Source organism: Rhipicephalus microplus, chromosome 6 (assembly GCF_043290135.1).
Source record: "Rhipicephalus microplus isolate Deutch F79 chromosome 6, USDA_Rmic, whole genome shotgun sequence".
Classification (NCBI taxonomy): Eukaryota; Metazoa; Arthropoda; class Arachnida; order Ixodida; family Ixodidae; genus Rhipicephalus; species Rhipicephalus microplus.
In genome coordinates this window covers 27802968-27822559 of record NC_134705.1, presented here as the reverse complement: position 1 = coordinate 27822559, position 19592 = coordinate 27802968, and the positions used below count along the sequence as shown (strand labels likewise).

General features: G+C 44.9%; 1 protein-coding gene across 1 annotated transcript in view; it reads right to left on the bottom strand.

The window, feature by feature from the left end:
* Positions 1-19592, bottom strand: part of norpA (no receptor potential A) — a 553315-nt gene that overhangs the window by 205745 nt on the left and 327978 nt on the right. Inside the window, exon 23 of the mRNA XM_075865873.1 lies at positions 11368-11579. Within this exon, the coding sequence (XP_075721988.1) occupies positions 11368-11579 (212 nt within the window). The remainder of the gene's footprint in view (positions 1-11367; positions 11580-19592) is intronic.

The following is a 19592-nucleotide window of genomic DNA, read 5'->3' as shown; positions in this document are numbered from 1 at the left end:
TGTTTGGATATGGGCAATAGGCGCATGTTTTGTAACTTCAAGAAAGGACACATCACAGTCTATAGTCTGCCATTGCCACGGTGGCAGATATGCTACAGGAGCCATTAAACTATGTTCAAGTGAGACTCCAGTTTCCTCAGCTAGACTTTTCAGGCGAACTGAGAAGGGCTGCCTCATCGAAGGCCTGTTTTCAAACAGAAGGGAGCTCGACAAATCATTAATAGTGGAGTATGAGGGGTGCTTCTTATCTGCTTTCACCTTAAGGAAATAAACAAAGGAGATGTAAGTTCTCTGCAGATGAAGCGACCACTCATTTGACTCAACATAAAGGCTTTCTACGGGGCTGGTGCGAAAAGCACTCGTAGAAAGGCGGATGCCCAAATGGTGCACGGGGTCCAGCATCTTCAAAGCACTTTGAGTCGCAGACTGATAAACAATGGCCCCATAATCTAAGCGGGTGCGAATGAGGCTTCGATACAGGGTCATGAGACATTGCCTGTCACTACCCCACGTAGTACGTGACAACACTTTTAAAACATTCATGGCTTTTAAACATTTTGTTTTTAGATACTTGATGTGCGGTACGAAGGTCAACTTGTTGTCCAAGATTAATCCTAAGAATTTATGCTCCGCATTGACAGACAGACGTTGACCGTTCAATTCAATGTCAGGTTCTGAGTGCATGCCTCTCTTTCGGGAGAACAAGACACACGTGCTCTTTTGTGGGTTCAGTCGGAATCCGTTTTCCTCTGCCCATTTGGAGACCTTGTTTAAACCTAACTGAACCTGTCGCTCGCACATTACCAGGTTGCAAGATCTAAAGCCAAGCTGGACGTCGTCGACATATGTACAATAAAACATATTGCGAGGGATGGACAAGTGCAAGGAATTCATCTTGATGAGAAAAAGTGTGCAGCTAAGTACACCACCTTGTGGCACGCCTGTTTCCTGGACGAATGTTTGGGAAAGAGCCGTGCCCACTCGGACACGGAATGTCCGGTTTGACAGGTAACTTTCGATTATTTGAAACATTCTTCCGCGCACGCCAAGGTGGGACAGGTCTCTTAGAATTCCGAAACGCCATGTAGTATCATAAGCCTTTTCGATATCGAGGAACACAGAGAGAAAATATTGTTTATGGACGAAGGCGTCCCTGATCTGTGCCTCGATACGAACAAGGTGGTCTGTGGTGGATCTACTTTCTCGAAACCCGCACTGAAATGGGTCGAGCAAATTGTTTGTTTCAAGGAAATGTACAAGTCTGCAGTTTATCATTTTTTCGAAGATTTTGCACAAGCAGCTTGTGAGTGCAATAGGCCTATAACTCGAAGGTAAAGAAGGGTCCTTGCCCTCTTTCAAAATGGGAATTATAATAGCCTCTTTCCAGGAGTTAGGAATAGTGCCAGAAAACCAGATAGCATTGTACAAACAAAGTAAGGTTTTTCGTGTTTCGATCGGTAGGTTTTTTAACATTTCATATACGACACGGTCAGAACCTGGGGCAGAAGTACTGCAGGAGTTTAGAGACATTCGCAGCTCAGCTAGACTGAACGCTTGATTATATGCCTCGTATCTAGTGCATTTGTGTTCGAGTTTCTGCTTTTCTATTCTTGTTCTGTATTTTTGGAAAGTGTCAGTATAGTGGGACGAGCTGGATACCCGTTCAAAATGTGCCCCGAGGAAGTTTGCCTGATCTTCCAAGGTATCACCTTGAGTGTTTACGAGTGGAAGTGTGTGTACTTGTTTCCCTGCTATCCTACCGACCATGTTCCAGACTTTGGCCTCTTGTGTGTAAGAATTGATCCCTGACAAAAACTTCTGCCAGCTTTCTCTTCTGGCCTGCCGACGCGTTCTCCTGCCTTGAGACTTTATTTTCTTGAAGGTTTCAAGATTTTCGGCTGTCGGTGAGTTCCGAAGCAGCCTCCAAGCTCTGTTTTGCTGTTTGCGCGCGTTTCGGCATTCAGAGTTCCACCATGGCACACATCGTTTTCCAGGGTGTCCATTTGTTTGTGGGATGCATTTTGTTGCAGCATCAATCAAAAACGCTGTGAAGTATTTCACAGCAACATCAATGTTCAAAGTACAGATGTCATTCCAACCTAGACAAGCGATAGTATGAAACTGTTCCCAGTCGGCTCTGTTTATGAGCCACTTGGGAACACGTGGTGGACACTCAGTTACTGTCGTTGTGCTCAAAACTACGGGGAAGTGGTCACTTCCGTACAGATTACTGACAACTTTCCACTGGAGTAGAGGCACAAGAGATGGAGATACTATGCTCAGGTCTATGGAGGAGTAGGTGTTATTAGCGAGGTTATAATAGGTTGGTTCTTTTCGATTCAGCAGACACGCGCTCGACGAGAGAAGGAACTGTTCGATCAGTCGACCTCGCGCGTCATACCGAGAATCACCCCATAGCCTGCTATGCGCATTGAAGTCTCCAAGGAGAACATAGGGCTCCGGAAGTTCATCAATTAAAAAGTATAAATCACGTTTTTGCAGCTGATAGCTAGGAGGAATGTAAATACTGCAGATTGTGATCAGTTTATTGAAAAGAACCGCTCGAACAGCCACTGCCTCAAGGGATGTTTGGAGTTGTAAGTGTGCGCATGCAATTCCTTGATTTACTATGATGGCAACACCTCCGGATGATGTCATGGCATCATCTCGGTCCTTTCGAAAAATAACGTATCTACGAAGAAAATTTGTGTGTTTTGAATTTAGGTGTGTTTCTTGTACACACAGCACTTTTGGTGAGTGTTCGTGTAGGAGTTCTTGGATGTCGTCAAGGTTTCTGAGGAGGCCCCTGACGTTCCATTGTATAATTTGAGTGTTCATGGTGAATGTAAAATAATGCTGTGTGTACGAAAAGCGAGACCCAAGGGTGCCGACGTATCCATTGCCTCCTCGGAGGCACTGGATGTCCGCACGTGCGGGCTGTTAGTTTGGATTTTGGGCCTCACCTGGTGAGGGGAGGCCTTGAGACCCGAAGACTCTGGAGTCTCCGGTCTCTGTTTGAGAGTAGGTGGTGTAACCTGGGCTACAGCCGACTTGGGGGCAGGTGCCACAGCCGACGGCTCGCTCTGCGCGGGCCGAAGGGGTGGCGAGGGCTGGTGCGGCGTTGCCCCCTGACGCGCCGCATCAGCATATGTTGCGCCGTAAAATGGCGACACTCTTCGTCTTGCTTCCTTGAATGTGATGTTTTCTTTTACTTTAAGAGTGATTATTTCTTTTTCTTTCTTCCAGTTAGGACACGAACGCGAATACGCGGCGTGTTCCCCGTCACAATTCACGCAGTGAGGCGTAGTAACACAGTTATCAGATGGGTGGCCGTGGCTACCACATCTTGCACAAGTTTCCTGACCCCGGCAGTTCTGCGAGCCATGACCAAATCGTTGACATTTATAACATCGTCTTGGATTTGGAATGTAGGGACGGACAGAGAGTTTGATGTAGCCTGTGTCTATAGATGAAGGCAGTGTGCTAGATGCAAAAGTGAGTATTATATGTTTGGTAGGTATTTCTTTGCTGTCGCGTCTGATGACGATTCGTTTCACATCCGTGACATTCTGCTCTTTCCACCCTTCAAGCAGTTCCTGTTCAGACATTTCAAGAAGGTCTGCTTCTGAAACAACTCCGCGTGAGGTGTTCATTGATCTATGAGGTGAAACAGATACTGGGATATTACCAAATGCTTTGAGACCGCCAAGTTTTTCATAGTGGTGTTTTTCTGGCAGCTCAAGGAGAAGGTCTCCGCTAGCCATCTTTGTAACCTTGTATCCTGGGCCAAAGAGCTCAGTCAGAGATTTAGCAACGAGAAATGGAGATATGGCTCTGGCTTGTTTTGTTGGCTTTTCGCTGTGCACTACATGAAATTTCGGAAAACAGTGTCTGGGTTGGTTGAAAATTAATATTTCATCGGTGCGTCCCCTCTTAAGCGGAAGACGATCTAGGAGATGGGGAAATGCAGGTGTTCCCATAGTAGTGTACTTTTTTTCGGCAGCAATGGCGACCACCCACCATGGAGTCCAACCAGGGGACGCTGAAGCACTTAATAGCATAAGGCTGCAGACGCCAGCCGTACATTGCCACTATAACCAAATATAACTACTCAAGGTTGAGTAATTACACAAGGTTAACCCTTGCCGCCAGGAAAAATCGGAAGTAAATGGAAGAGAGAAGACGACAGGACCGATTTAAAGATGAGAAAAGACTAAGATGTAGGAAGAGAGAGATAGTAAAAGGCGACTGCCGATTTCCCCTGGGTGGGTCAGCCCAGGGGTGCCGTCTACGTGAAGCCGGGGCCAAAGGGGTGTGTTGCCTCTGCCGGGGGGCCTTAAAGGTCCAATCACCCAGCGTCAGCTCAACCCCCAGGATCCCCTTTTCCCCGGGCACGGCAAAGCCACGCACGGCTAGGCGTGGGAGGGAGCCGAAACTCCCCCGTTAGCTCGGGTCCGTGGTGTCGCTACACACCAAACGCCTACTTGCGCAGGCGCCCCTGCGGGGGTGTCACAAACATTTATGATATGTGACGTCATATGAGGACGTTTTCACGTAATGATGATTTCATTCATCAACAACCCCAGAATTTTATAGTTTACTATTAGTGGCAGCTGAAGACTACGTTTAGCAACATCGCAATTGGTATCACTTAATGCAGTGATCCCACTGGAACTGCCAATTTGGAGAAACTTTCGGAGCAGCCAAATTTTAGTTTTAGAGCACTTTGGAGCAGTCAAATTTTAGTTTTGGAGCATTTGTAACAGATAATCTTGCTATTAGAAGCGTTTTAGAGCAGTAAAGTTTTAGTTTAGGAGCAGGTAATCTTACTATTGGGAGCACTTTGACAAAGGTATATATTCATAATGAAGCACTTCTGAGAAGAAACTATTACAAACACTTTAATAATAAATGAACGCTGACCTAGAACACAGGATCTTTTCAGATTGAACAAGGCTTCGAGAACTTTCACATTGTTCTTTTTACTATCTCAGGTTTATTAATTGAAGAAAATATCGGTAATACATTAATAAATTACATATTTTGAATTTTACGCTGAAATCTCTGCACGTGGCACCACGAATTTCAATGAGTATTTTTATACTTTAGCAATATTCACTCAAAATCATTTCCTCAGACTTAGTACATTACATTAAGTCTAGAGCCATCTCAGAAATCAATTTACTTTCTTTTTAGTACTTAAGAGCTATGTAGGGCCTACTAAAAAAACATCAAAATTTATAAATTCATGGCAATTGATGCAACAAAGCAACTAGTGAAGCCACCCAAATTTTTTTTTTGCACGTTTTTTACTTACCCAGAGAGTTCTCATAGAAATGGAGGATGACCTATATCCCTGGAAGCATGGTGATTTTGGAATCATGAAAGCGTAATTTACTAATGTCGAATCTCATTAATTCAAACACGCTTAATTCGAACTTCCGTTTTCACTCAAACCTTGTTATAATGTAACAGGATATAATAAAATAATAGATATAACAAAGTAAATGAAATTCATTTTGAAAGCTCCATTGAGAATCATGCATTCTAAACTTTGTTGTAACGAAGTAAAATTCACCGGAAAATGAATATAACGAACTAAATTAGTCAATTAAATAGTCTATCAAAAAGAAACCGACCAGTGTGTTAAGTATATAGTTTTCTGCGGAGTTTGATGCTCGTTCGGCAGGACTCTTTCAAAACTCCCGCGCCGACCTTACAGCCACGCCCTGCGCGGCCGAGAGAGTTGTCCTCCTCACACAGCCAGCGGAGAGGATTGAGAAAGCACTCAGCAGGTCACATGACCGAGAAGCTGCACTGCGATGCATAACGATTTCTCTCTCATGACGGCAACGGCTGCGTCTCCAGTGCTACCATGGCTGATATACCCTCTGCACTGAGAAAGGAGGACTCTCCGTGACACTTTTTTTTCCTCTCTCTTTTTGTGCTGCCTTGAAAGGAAAAGGGTCTCTACGTGCAGAAACAAAAAATGAAGAAGCGTGGCACAGGCGCATCGCAGATCACAAAAAATTTGAGAAAGAGCAAACAATCTGCCGCAGTTGATTCTTTCTTTTTCTTGTTTTCCTTTTTCGCGCGCAGCATTGAGAGGTGTCGCCGTGGGATCGGGCATAGTGCTGAGAGCCTTTTCGGAGTGCGGTATGTTCGAATTAATTGTCGCAAGTGCTTGCGCGTTCGAATTACAGGGCATTTTCGCCCATAGGAATACACATAGCTTTGACGGGACCTCAGCGTGAGCTCGAATTAACCGGAAGTTCGGATTAGGCGTGTTCAAAATAATTAGGTTCGACTGTGTTTATTTTCCATCGCACGAGTGGTCGCGTAGCAGACATCGGGCAGCGAGGCGGTTTTCTTCTTTGCATGCTTATAGGTGTGCGCCCATTTGAGCATACATTACCACAAACTGTTATAATCGATATAATGAAGTAATGAATATAACAAAATAACGAGGTTATAACAAAATAACTTCGTTATTATGAGGTTTGAGTGTAATTAGAACTCACGCTGTGGTCCCATCAAAGCTATCTGTATTCCGATGGGCGAAAACGATATACCTAACTTAATAAGAATGCGCAAGCACTTGCGACGGTTATTTGAACATACGGCACTCCAAAAACGCCCTCAGAATCACACTCAATCTCACGGCGGCACCTCGGACACCTCAAATCTGCGTGCCAAGAAGGAAAAGTAGAAAAGGAAAGGCTGCGGTGGATAATATTTGGTATCTCTCAAATGCACACTTGCCAGCCTCAACCTCGCAACAGAGAAAGTAAAAAAATCCCCGAGCGGGGGGGGGGGGGGGGGACATCGATTTTTTTAGAACTTTTTAAACTTTTTGTAGCTGTAAGGGATTTGACTTTAGCGACAAGGATAATCTTGTTTTGCCGCCATAAGTCAAATCGATGTGCTGAATTATTGCCCCCCCATTTTCGGCACCAATATAAAAACAAGAAAAAGCAGCGCTCTTTCTGTCCTTGTCTCTTCTTCTGTAGTAACGTTGTAACTACTCGTAGTCTTGCGCTGTGAAAATATGTTAACAAAAAAACATCGTAAAATACAAGAGGGGGGGTCTTAAACGTAAGCGCTAACATCGACGTTGCGGTCTCATAATGGCTTGAAGTGGCCAAACACACAAGAGTAGGGTTTCCCACTAAGATGAGAGTCTCAAAGGGGGAGCGGGAATGCTCCTGAAATTTAGCGTTATCAAAACAGCTAGCACAAAAATTCGATTTTCGTGAAAACAACTCGCGTATGTCTTCACACATGAACGGATGGGACGGGGCAGCTGGCTGTCTCGAAAGCGCGAGTCAAATCTGTGGCTTTGCTCACTACTAGATTCTTGGGACAGGAACGCCAAAACGCTCCTAGCCTTCTTTACATCTTTACTGCCTTTAATCTACCGCTGCGTCAACCACGTACCCTCGGAGCTCGTAGATCACTATCGCATAATGCCGCGATCGCCGTTTCGTATGCGGCGGTTGCAGCAAATGATAGTTTAGTAATTAATCCACGTGTGTTCAAAACTAAGCCGTTTTATGCTATCTATGGTCACAACTGCTGCGGTTTTCTTTAGAGAGCTTGCGGAAGGCAGCGTTAGTTTGACTGGTTGAACATTGACCACACGCACACTTTAGAGGTTCTGTCAGTAACGTCGTCGCCATACATGATCGTGTCAAACGATCGTGGTTTCGTCCACAGCGGTTGTGGCAACAACAACCAATCGCATTGTACAAGACACTGCGTGTACTGATCACATGCGTACTTCTAAAGCTTCGAGCACGCTGCTCTCGATCAACCTTCGTTCGACGGTTTCTGTACTAAAGTTCATATCACACGTCGCGATTAGGAAAAGTGTTTGGAATATTCGAATTTTGGCCCAATGGACACATAAATTTGGCTGGGGAATTTCAAGAATTCGTATCTGTCGCGGTTTCGCATCACTGAGACTCTGCTATAAGTTTGGACGAACGCCTCTCAAATTCGTTTATAATGCCGTGGGCTCGTAAGAAGCCTGGAATGGACTGGCTTGCATTTTTGTCAATGCGGCCAGATCTCGCACACACATTTGAATTTTTGGGAGATTTTCATGGCAACCTTACACACCGAAAAAATATTTGCAATCCGGGAATCTTCTCGACAATGCGGGAGACTTCGAAAGTATGTGGTGATAACACCAATATATATAGTTCTTTCCTGGTGGCGGAATATAGCACAACGCTGTTATTATGGCCTCCGTGACCAGCAAAGACAATGCACTGTAGCAAATTGTGTAGGCCACGCTATCTTACTAACTTAACTTTTTAACGATAAAGAAATATTTTTCGTAAATTTCAGGCAAGATTCGTAAAATCGTACACACAATCAAAATTCGTACATTTTACAGAAAAATCGGAAGAGATGACAGGTATGCAAGTGCCGATCTGGGACCCGCCTGTGCCACGCTTCTTCCTTTTCCGTCTCTGCCATGTAGAGACCCTTCTCCTTTCAACGCCGCACGCGAAGAGAGAAGAAAAAAATGGCAGCATATCCACGGGATGAATGATGAAGAGTGGGGCGAAGCATTCGTCCGTCTATTCGTTCTTCGTCCATCCATGCATCTGTCTGTGTGACCGCCCGTGCGTCAATTCACCTGTCCGTGCGTGCGCACGTCCATTCGTGTGTCCATCCCTGCGTTTGTCCATGCGTCCATCCGTCTGTGCAGCCATCCGTGCGTCCGTCCATGCATCTGTCTGTGTGTCTGTTTGTCCATCTAGTCAACACTCCAAGTCCACCATCTCGCATTTTTTCATCATATATTTCGCATATAGAAGCACCGCCATCCAGCCGACATTCCAAGGACTAAATGAGAGGTGGCACACGCACACTTTCTTACGGCTTGTGCTTCGTGTCTACTTCCAACCTTTAACCACTTCGAGTTCATGGTATATACTAGTTCACTGTATTCATGGCACTGCGGCCCAATGCTAGCTAACCCTTTCTAAAACCAAGGAGGTTATGCCCAGCGAGTATAACGTAGAAATCCTTTCATGTCAGATGGTGCTCAATGTACGCGCAAATGGCTGCTAATGAGGAATGAGAAACAGGAGAATTCCGCTTTTAGTTAACGCACCGCTGCAAAATTTTTATTGTTAAACAATGCACAGGAGAAATCTCCCACCGGCACCACCTTGCAGGTCAAAGCAGAAGACATGTTATGCACCACTACAAGGGACAAACAGGTGCCGCTTTAAGGAGCTTCGCCCCTAAAAGAAAAGCTGCCGTTGAGTGTTGGTTATCTCTCAAATGCCGATCTTCTTGTCTCTGCGTGAAAAACCTCCTGCTTTCTCGTCACGTGCTGGCCACGCTGCGACTGCGGCGCAGAGGGTAGCAGCGGAGACGGAGTCATCTTAAAACCTAGTATGTAGGTGTTATAGGCCGGTTCACAGGAAAGTAAAGAATTCTCTCACTAGACTTGACTGCTGTTTCCGGTAATTAAAACATTAATTATAGTTATTTAAATACTGCCGCAATTACAGTGTCTAGCGATTTTATGATTTCTGACGTGCCGGGAGCCGCACGCGGCCCGCAGGCCACATGTTGCGGAACCCTGAGATAGACGGTTTGGCGCAGTTTGGCGCAATTTCTGTCGATTTTATCAGGTTGGCGCAGCAAATCTCGTTTGGCGCACTTTGGCACAGAAGTGAGATCCCAGCTGAACGGGAGCGCGCTGCATCTGAACAGTCAACAAATGAGTCTATCAGTAGAAACGCTGCCTTGTGATCACTCCCGTGTGCAATGCTAACGGTACGCCTCGAAGCTGAATGGTAGCTTATGGGCACCCCACAGCCATTCAACATCTACTATGCTCACTGCTGAATTAAGAGGCCAGAGAAAAAAAGAAAGAAACAGAGCTGAGCAGCCAGATATTAAGGCTACAACAATCCGTCCACGAATACACAGACAAGCTCAAGCAACTGACCGCAGGCCGCATTTTTTATGCCTGTCACCTTGCTTGGCTCAAGTTGAGAGTCAGCATTAGACTTCAGACTTTAACAGCACCTGTTCAAAACATAGGCAATTATCGCAGAAATCGCACCCCATATGGAGGTGTTCTTGTTTATTTCACAATAATTTCATTGTTTAAGCTCTCAAATGGTGAAATCACCCGCCATAGTTCCGCATTTTCTGACACTTGCTTTTTTTTGGGGAGGCAACACATGTAATGCTACGAAGGAAACGAATGATGACCTATATCCCTGGAAACAGTCTAGTGGCATTTTGCGACCTGTGGAGGTGAGGCCGCTGATAACGTCAGTTACGAAGATCCTCCAATATGGTTTGAGGGTGATGACGGTGTATTTCCGGTAGATGGGTGCAGCAACCTAACCTAACCTAACCTAACCTAACCTAACCTAACCTAACCTAACCTAACCTGACCTGACCTGACCTGACCTAACCTAACCTAACCTAACCTAACCTAACCTATTTAGTTCACGAACTCCAGGCTTGCGCATAATGTGCTACGCCACTAGAGAGTAGCAAGGATTGGGGAACATTAGGCACCCAAGCTCTTATTATTAGTTCCTGGAAAAATGTTCTCTCAGAAATCGACTTTCAGTTAGTCAAAAAAGCAACTCTTAGTCAAGCGAACGCCACGGTGACAAAACAATCTTCCGCGGATTACTGGCATGCGCTATCTGGTATAACAAACAACGCACGAGCGTCTCGATCAAGTAGTCGCGAACGACACATGCCTTCGAAATGAGCTAGGTGTCCAGAAACACAAGTGCTTCACAATTCTCATTTCGAAGTTTCCATTACACCTTAAACAATGTGAATAAAGCCGAAAACCGAGCTGTATAGTAGCTACGAATGCAGCTATAGCATTCGTTTGCGCGAGAGACGGCGGCGGCATCTCTACTCCAGCTGCAGCGGCTGGCGGCAAAACGCTGACTAGCCCCGACTGCCGCTTCCCATTGAAATTCGCTCCTTCACTCCATCACTGAAAAAATAGAGGAGGTGCTGATGAGGCCTAAACAACCTTGGCATTTTCAAGCTTATATGCTTTCTTGCATGTGAGCAGTCATATCACATTTAGCCAAACTCTCAGCTATGAATAATGATTGCCAGGATGTGACGCACTGCAAAGCTTGGTGCACACTAAGCACTTATTTAGAATTTTATGAGGTGAGAAATTTCAAACAAAAGCATACAGCGTTCTAATTTATTTTACTACTACAAAAAGAAGCCGTGATTGTTTATGGAGACATTTCAAAGTTAGGTGTCACTGCTTACGAAAGCTGAGTTAATAAACTTAACCCATTTAACTGTCCCTTTGCAATAAGAGTGACATTATGCAACAAAGGATACTTGACAAACTCGATGGCCTGCGACTTGAGGCATCCGAGAGCAGCTGTCTCAGCAAATGAGGACATGTTGAAGTGGATTGCTCGTTCCTCGGCCACGTCAAAACCCTGGAACTTGACCGGTTGCGCGTAGTTGACCAGCGATGAGAGCACCGGGTGCACATGCACCGTGGCCCCCGTGTACTGGTAGTGTGCCATGGCCAACTGCTCTTCCAGCTGAGCCTCCACCTGATAATCACCGGCCGCCACAATGATGTGCCTTGTCGGCAACGACACCAAGCCCAGCTTACCTTCTTTTCTGCACAGAGGAAGGAATGCCGCTATGTCACGACTGTAAATTGCATGATTACATGCACACTCACTACATATTGTTCTTTTTTTTTATATGAGAAAACCCTCAATTGTCACTATTTTATGTGAGCTAGTGCCATTTCCTGCATTTCTTTGCACCATTTAATTTCATATTCATACAGAATTTCACCCAATTCTATATTTATATAAAATGCACACAAAATCAGTAAGGCCTTTTTTTTACTTTATTTCATCCCTTCTTTTCATCATGCTTCATCTCAGTGAGACGTGATAGACTCAAACTGTTAGTTTCGATTTCTACTTCAGTTGCTTCAGAGAAATTCAATTTCAAGAAAATTACACAAGGAGCACCATTCCAGCATCTTTTATGAGGCTATAGCCATGAGTTGAAACCAGCTCTGCTATTTCTGTTCTTTTTCTGGCCATGTAGTGCATGTACTATCTATCAATCAACATTACTGATGAGATAGATTTCTTTTACTGTGCACACAATATGATAACATATATATTCAAGCTACCAAGTTCAAATCCTAAGCAATCAGGTGCATGATATCACAAAAAAATAAGAAGAAAAGACGCCAGTGGTGCTATGCCAGTCCAACACAACCAAGATAGTCCACTCATCTTCATAAAGATGAATGGATTATCACCAACATTCTCTATTACCCTACAAGCCTCCATGAGTATTAGTCTGTGCCTCACCTACGCACTAATTACGGCTTTCAAGCCGTACGCTATACATTGCCTTCTCTGCTTAACAAGTTCGTCTTTTATCACACCTCGAAAGCAAAATTTCTTTCAACTCTCTTCGAAACCTATTGAGTTAATGTTTGCATTGCCTGCTATTTTAAATTTTTTTTGTGACCACAACTTTCTTTTAATGTACCCACAAAGATTGAGTACAGTTGAACCCCTTATGAGAGGCATGCTCCGGGCAGCAATTCTTGTCTTGCATATGAGATTTCCCTTATAAGCAGGGTACCAGGCATACAATTTTTTATCAACCTGTATTTTACTGTAGGCACGCTGGTGTCTTTTATAACCATTTTTCTCTTAAATCAGTGTCTTTCATAAAGGGCTTTGACTGTATTTGTATTGGCACACATTTTTATGGTGAACAGTGTTCATTTCTTTGTTTCTTCTACTATTTTTAGTTTTTTCATGTCTGTGCTATTTCTGCAGCGTGTATACCACTCTACCAATGTGTCCGGGGGAAGTGAGCTCCATAAAGCCACAACTGAGCGGCTTTTTCTTTCCTTCTCCGCAGCCATGTTTTTATTCACACATGTCTGAAATTAAGATTGAGATCAATTAAATTAAAGATGCTCCCTCAATGAAACAGACATGTAAATCCTCTAATAACATTTAGCACTGAGCTTTTTACATGCCAAAACTACGTCATTAAGAGGCATACCGTGAAGTAATTTTGATGACTTGGGGTTCTCCAATATGCACCTAAACTTGAGCACATGGTTGCGCTTTTTCCTTCCATTTCCAACAAAGTGAAATGGGCCACTGAATTCACACTCCTGAGCACAACGTCTTACAGGCCTTGCGATATAAGCTCAGAATAAATGCCAGCTCATTCTCAGAACAGCTTGCACTGAAGATTTCAGAGACTTTCATTTACTAAAATGCTTGACACAAGTCAAGCATGTCACAAGACAAGACACGCAATGTCAAACCCGCAATGTCCACCCAAAGTAGTGATTTTCATAATGAAGGAAACAGCATAGTCACCTGCAGAGAGGAAACAAGTACTACTACATAGAGATGGCCCCAACATGGAAAGAGCACAGACAAGTTTATTTCTATCAACAGCAACACTTGTTTACACTGAGATAATCTAAATTTTTCTTCATCCATTCCCATAGACACGAACAACTAGCTAAGGTCAGCAAAAAATTATAAGTTATCATGATTTGAGAAAACTAAGGACGCAGAATTATTCATTAATTATATTTACAGAGCTGGGGAAGGCCCCAGTCCTTTTAGAGCTTTGTCCCTCTCGCTATGTTTTTTTTTTCCCTCTTACAGCTGTGTTATCAAAATGTTATTATGAGCCGAGCCATAACAGGCCAATCCAGGTTGATCGTCACCACCTGGGGTACTTCAACACGCACAGAAATATATGGGTACCAGATGGATGTTTTTACATTTCACTCCCATGTATGTATTTGCAGCACCTGTGACCACGAATTAAACCCACACTCTTGATTTTAACAATGCAATGCATCAATTCAAAAAGAAACAAAATGTTGATGCAACCTTTCATTAGACCAAAACATTGAGTGAAAGGAAGAGACGTTAACCAGAAGACAATTTCCAATTTGCTATCCTGCACTTGGGCACTAGCCCAAATTAAACATTTAAATGCAAAATGAAGGGTCACAGGGAATTCAATACTGTACAGACATTACTATTGCCCACTTGCCTGTGTTCCTGAGTTTGTTTGTTTGTTTTTTGCATTATTCCACAATGCATTCACAGCGACTAGCTCAACTTTCTTTACTAGTGAAATAAATGCTCAGCATAGAGTGCCTACTTTTAAGAAACTCTACAGCAAAATAATGCTGCAATATTTTAGTGCAAACATAGCAGTACTTTATAGATGATTTCACAAAAGCTCTTTTATTGGAGGGAATTCCGTATATAAGAAAAGATAGAGCAAAGGGGCAAAAAAGCATATGGCACAGCTGAGCTAAATAAGCAGCATGCCTAAACCATACAGTGTATAGCATCATAAGTATTTCTCAGCGGCATATTAAATCTTACAATAACAATCAATAAATAAGGTTTTTAATTACTTTTTAGGTCAATGATTTTTTGCTAAGCTGGCATAAGTATCTCACCGACATAACTTTTTCATCACTTTTGTCTGTAACTACAACTCAAAATGAACCTAATGTCAAAACATGCATGACCAATAGCAAACTGCAACACATTCTTCAAGCTACACAGACTGAAAACAAGCTGCAAAGCATTTTGAATAAACATTATAAGTATAACAGAAACAAAAAAAATTGACACATTGAGTTTATAGGTCTAGATTGACTTACCGATTTTCGTGGTGATAAAAGTTTGAGACAACATCGAAACTTGACTGTATTAAGACCAATTAAAGCAAATTTTGTGGTGTTATTATAGTTGCTAGGCCTCTACAAATATCTGAATGCTTCGAATTTTCCTTTGAATTTTTGTTTTCAACTACACTTCGATTCCAATTTAAATTATTTAAAATTTCAAAGCATTCGAAATTAACGAATAGATGTATATCAGGTACTCTGCATGTCCCCCAAGGTAAAGGTGGTTTAAGGAAGCCATGAAAACACCAATCCAAGAATAATTCGCAATGCTATGAAGTAAGGTTAAATTAACATATCACCATCACAGAGATTCCTCATTTGTAAAGTTTAAAAAGATTATATGCTCTAATTATAGTAAACTTTAAACCATAACATACTCTACAGGTTATCACTTTCATTCTACCGAAAGTCAAATCCTGCTACTAAAAATTCGGCCGATTCCACGTACCTGGGAATCAACGTTATGCGAAGCATGCAGAGGGAAGGTGACCATGTAGAAATTTTTTTCTTGAGCGACATGTCATGAAATGATGCTTAATATATATATATATATATATATATGTTGTGACGCGGACTGAAAGAGCGAGGAAGAAGAAGAGATCGGACGCTCTCGAGCGATGGTGATTCGGCAGCGATGGTAGAGCGCTGACATTTTTCAGTGTAAATAAACCCATCACATCCGTAACAGCTTTGGTGGAGCGGTGCTGGGTGACTTGCCATCCTGGACCCCGCAGCAGAAGTTCTTCGAAGAAGCAGACGCTTAGCTGGCCTACCCCCGGACAATATCAGCATGAACGACGACACAGCAATCCCATTGACGCACTATGCTGCTGCATCCACCAGTGCCACTGACACGGCACAAGGTGGCCGTCGACCTCGACAACCAGACTACTGGGCACCTGAGCCACGAATGTTCTCAGGTAAAACTGACGAAGACGTGGATGCTTGGCTAAAACACTTAGACAGAGTGAGCCGCTACTACAAATGGGGCGCACCGGCAAAGCTCGTGAACGTAGTATTCTTTCTTGCCGGGACAGCCTTGCTTTGGTTTGAGAACCATGAACATGTCCTCCCCACTTGGGATATATTTGTTAAGAAACTAAAGGCCTGCTTTGGGGACACGAGTTCCATGAAGAAAGCTGAGCAAACGCTGTCACGTAGGGCTCAGTTGCCCGGCGAGACGTGCACAACCTACATTGAAGAAGTATTGAAGCTTTGCAGGATTGTCAAGGCAAATATGTCTGACGAAGACAAAGTCGGTCATTTGTTAAAAGGCATCGCCGAGGACGTGTACAATTTTTTGATAACGAAAGAAAACTTGAACACTCCTTCGATTTTCAGGCAGCAGTGTCGCGCATTCGAGGCGTTGAAGACCCGGAGAATTTTACCCAAGTTTGGGCGCTTGGACAATATTCCCACTGTCACAAGTATGGACGTCGCCACCTGCGAAGACATTCCCTTCCTCGTACGTCGGGTAGTTCGAGAAGAGCTCGTACGACTTCAAGCAGGTGACGTTCACCACCAATGCTCGTTCGCCGCGTGCCCCGAACCACCTGCCTACTGGATGCGAGAGCGCCACGTTGAAAACCGACCACGCACAGAAACTGCAGATTTTACCCCGCGACTTCCGTTTTTCCCGACGGGTCGCAGCCACCACCAGATGTCATCATCTCGACGTGCCGCTGCGGACCTCTGACCGTCGTCAACCAGGCCTCTACCAGAAAATTACTATGCGTCATCTCAAAATGTTCCTGCTGAGCACGACCCGTCTCCGCGTACTTCTGCCATCTCTGCTCCTGCTAATGTAAGCCGACAAGTCCCCATTTGGTACACATGTGGTCTCCCAGGGCATATTTCGCGCTTCTGTCCCAGACGGCCGCCTGCACCGCCACGTTTTTCGACGTATCCGGCTCGTATGTTCGAAACGCCTGTGCCGCCACGTTTTTCGACGCACCCGCCTCGTAAGCACGAAACCTGGACCTCCCACCCCGCCAACCACCGTCCCCGACAGCAATGGCCTAACGAATTTCACAGCGAGTCCCCCGCCTCCGAGCGAAGCCTGACGCCGCCTCCGACACGGTCCCGCCAGTTGCCGTCTCTGCGTCGCCGGTCACCTTCCCCACATCAGCTAGGAAACTTACTGGTGCGACCAAATGAGGTGCGGTCGCGGGACGGTCAGTTTCGCCAATTCCTCCTTCTGCTGTGATGTTGATGAACTAAGTGCGTGTGTGTATAGACGGTGTAGATACTCTTGCTCTTGTAGATGCTGGTGCTGCTGTTTCAGTTATGAGTCTTCGTTTCAAACATCGTTTCTTGGGTCACAAAGTTATGCTCACGTGGAATCGTAAAAAACTTTTCGTGGAGTTGGAGGCGAAGCGTTATGCCCTGTTGGTATTTGTTCAGTTGTACTCACGATTGGTGGACAAAATTTACGAGTTGAATTCACTGTACTGGCTCGCGCAACTCATGACATCATTTTAGGGATAGACCTCCTTCATGAATGCGGCGCTACGCTTGACTGTGAAACTGGAGAGATTCTTGAACAGAAACTTGAACTACGTTGCCCGCTGCAATAATTGACGATTTTCTGACTCTGCCCATCGATGCGCTTTCGTTGTCTGAAGATGTGACGATCCCTGGTCGGACAGCAGTGTTTGTACCCGTATGCTCTTCTCATGTCCGCTCAGGACCCTGCTCTGGACTTGTGGAGCCTGATCATGCAAACGCCATCAAGAAAAATGTGCTGGTCCCACGGTCTGTCCTTACAGCCATCGACGAACATGCTTGCTTGTGGGCGCTCAACGCAGCCTCAGAGCCTGTTGTTCTACCAGCCGGATTCAAACTGGGAACGTTCGAGGAGCAGGCCACAATTGACGTCAGAATGGTCTCAGAGTCTCCAACCATCAGTCAGACTGCGCCCTACTACTCAGCCGAAATTAAACGTATGATCAATAAGTTGTTGCCTTCTTCCGAGCAGAATGTCCTTGAGGAGGTGCTTGCACAATACGCGGGAGTCTTCGATTTCGCTCAAAACAAGCGTTGTTTCATGTTGCCCGAATCCCGTATGCACCACCGCATCAACACGGGAGATGCTACACCGATACGCCAGAAACCCCATCGCGTATCCCCGTCAGAGAGGCAAGTGATTGCCAATCAGGTCAACGACATGCTGCAGAAAGGAGTTATTCAAGAATCAAGCAGTTCCTGGGCAGCTCCTGTTATATTGATAACAAAGAAAGACAACTTTTGGCGATTTTGTGTAGACTACCGCCGTCTCAAACTACAAAGAAAGACATGTATCCGCTACCACGCATCAACGATGCTGTTGATTGTCTGCACTCGGCTGCATACTTTTCGTCCGTCGACCTAAGGTCTGGATACTGGCAAATACCAATGCATCCGTCTGACAAAGAGAAGACTGCTTTTGTCATGCCTGATGGGTTATTTGAATTCAACGTTATGCCGTTTGGCTTATGCAATGCCCCAGCTACCTTCGAGCGATTCATGGACTCAATCCTTCGCGGTCTCAAATGGGAGATATATATGTGTTATCTCGATGATGTAATCATTTTTGCCAAGACATTCCACGAGCACAACCATCGGCTTAGCGTCGGCTTAGCGTTTGACGCTAGATTGCGTCAAACAAGCTGGTCTCGTTTTAAACGCAAAGAAGTGTCATTTTGGTGAGCGTCAAGCCCTTGTGCTTGGATATCTAGTCGAAAGGGACGGTATACGACCAGACCCGCACAAAATCAGTGCTGTCCGAGACTTCAAGCAACCGACATCTGTGAAGGATCTCCATAGCTTCATGGGCCTGTGTTCTTATTTTCATCGGTTTATCAAAGACTTCGCCCAGCTTGCTCATCCCCTGACAGAGTTGCTCCGCAAAAAAACGCCCCATTCCGATGGACCGTGGAATGTGAGACTGCTATCGAGCAGCTGAAGTATTTGCTTACTTCCAGGCCCCTCTTGCGTCATTTCCACTCAAAGGCACGGAACTGCATACAGATGCTAGTGGTGTCGGTGTTGGTGCCGTGCTACTTCAATATCACGACAGCCGCCAGCACGTCGTGGCGTATGCAAGTCGTACTTTGACTAAGGCGGAGAGGAATTATACGGTTACCGAACTGGAATGTCTTGCAGTGGTTTTCGCCGTCCAAAAGTTCAGACCTTATTTGCACAGCCGGCAGTTCAAGATCGTCACAGATCATCATTCGCTTTGTTGGCTTGTCGGACTACGTGCCCAAGCTGGTCGGTTGGCTCGCTGGGCCTTACGGCTTCAAGAATATAATTATTCTGTGACTTACAAGAGCGGTCGATGTCACGCAGACGCCGACTGCTTATCTCGTCTTCCATCTCCGACTGTGGATGCTGATGATGGTGATTTCGACAACTACCTGGCCGCAATCTTATCCAACTTCCCCAATTTGGACGTCTTCCATCACGAGCTACAGCGTGACCCTTCGCTGAAACCAATGATTGATGTGGCTCGTAGCTCTAAACGCACCACGCCATTCGTGATTCATGACGCCCTACTATATCACAAGAATTACTCCAGCCATGGTTCCACACTACTCCTCGTCGTGCCAGAATGCCTGCATCTTGCGGTATTCCAAGCCATGCACGATGACATCACATCTGGGCACCTTGGATTTGCCAAAACGCTTCACCGTATCCGACGTTTTTACTGCCCTCGACTCTGGAAGACCACTAAGCACTACGTCGCAAGTTGTGATGTCTGCCAACACCACAAAAAACCTACCACACCCTTGGCCAGCCCACTGCAGCTGGTTAAGCCACCGACATCACCATTCGAAAAAGTCGGCATAGA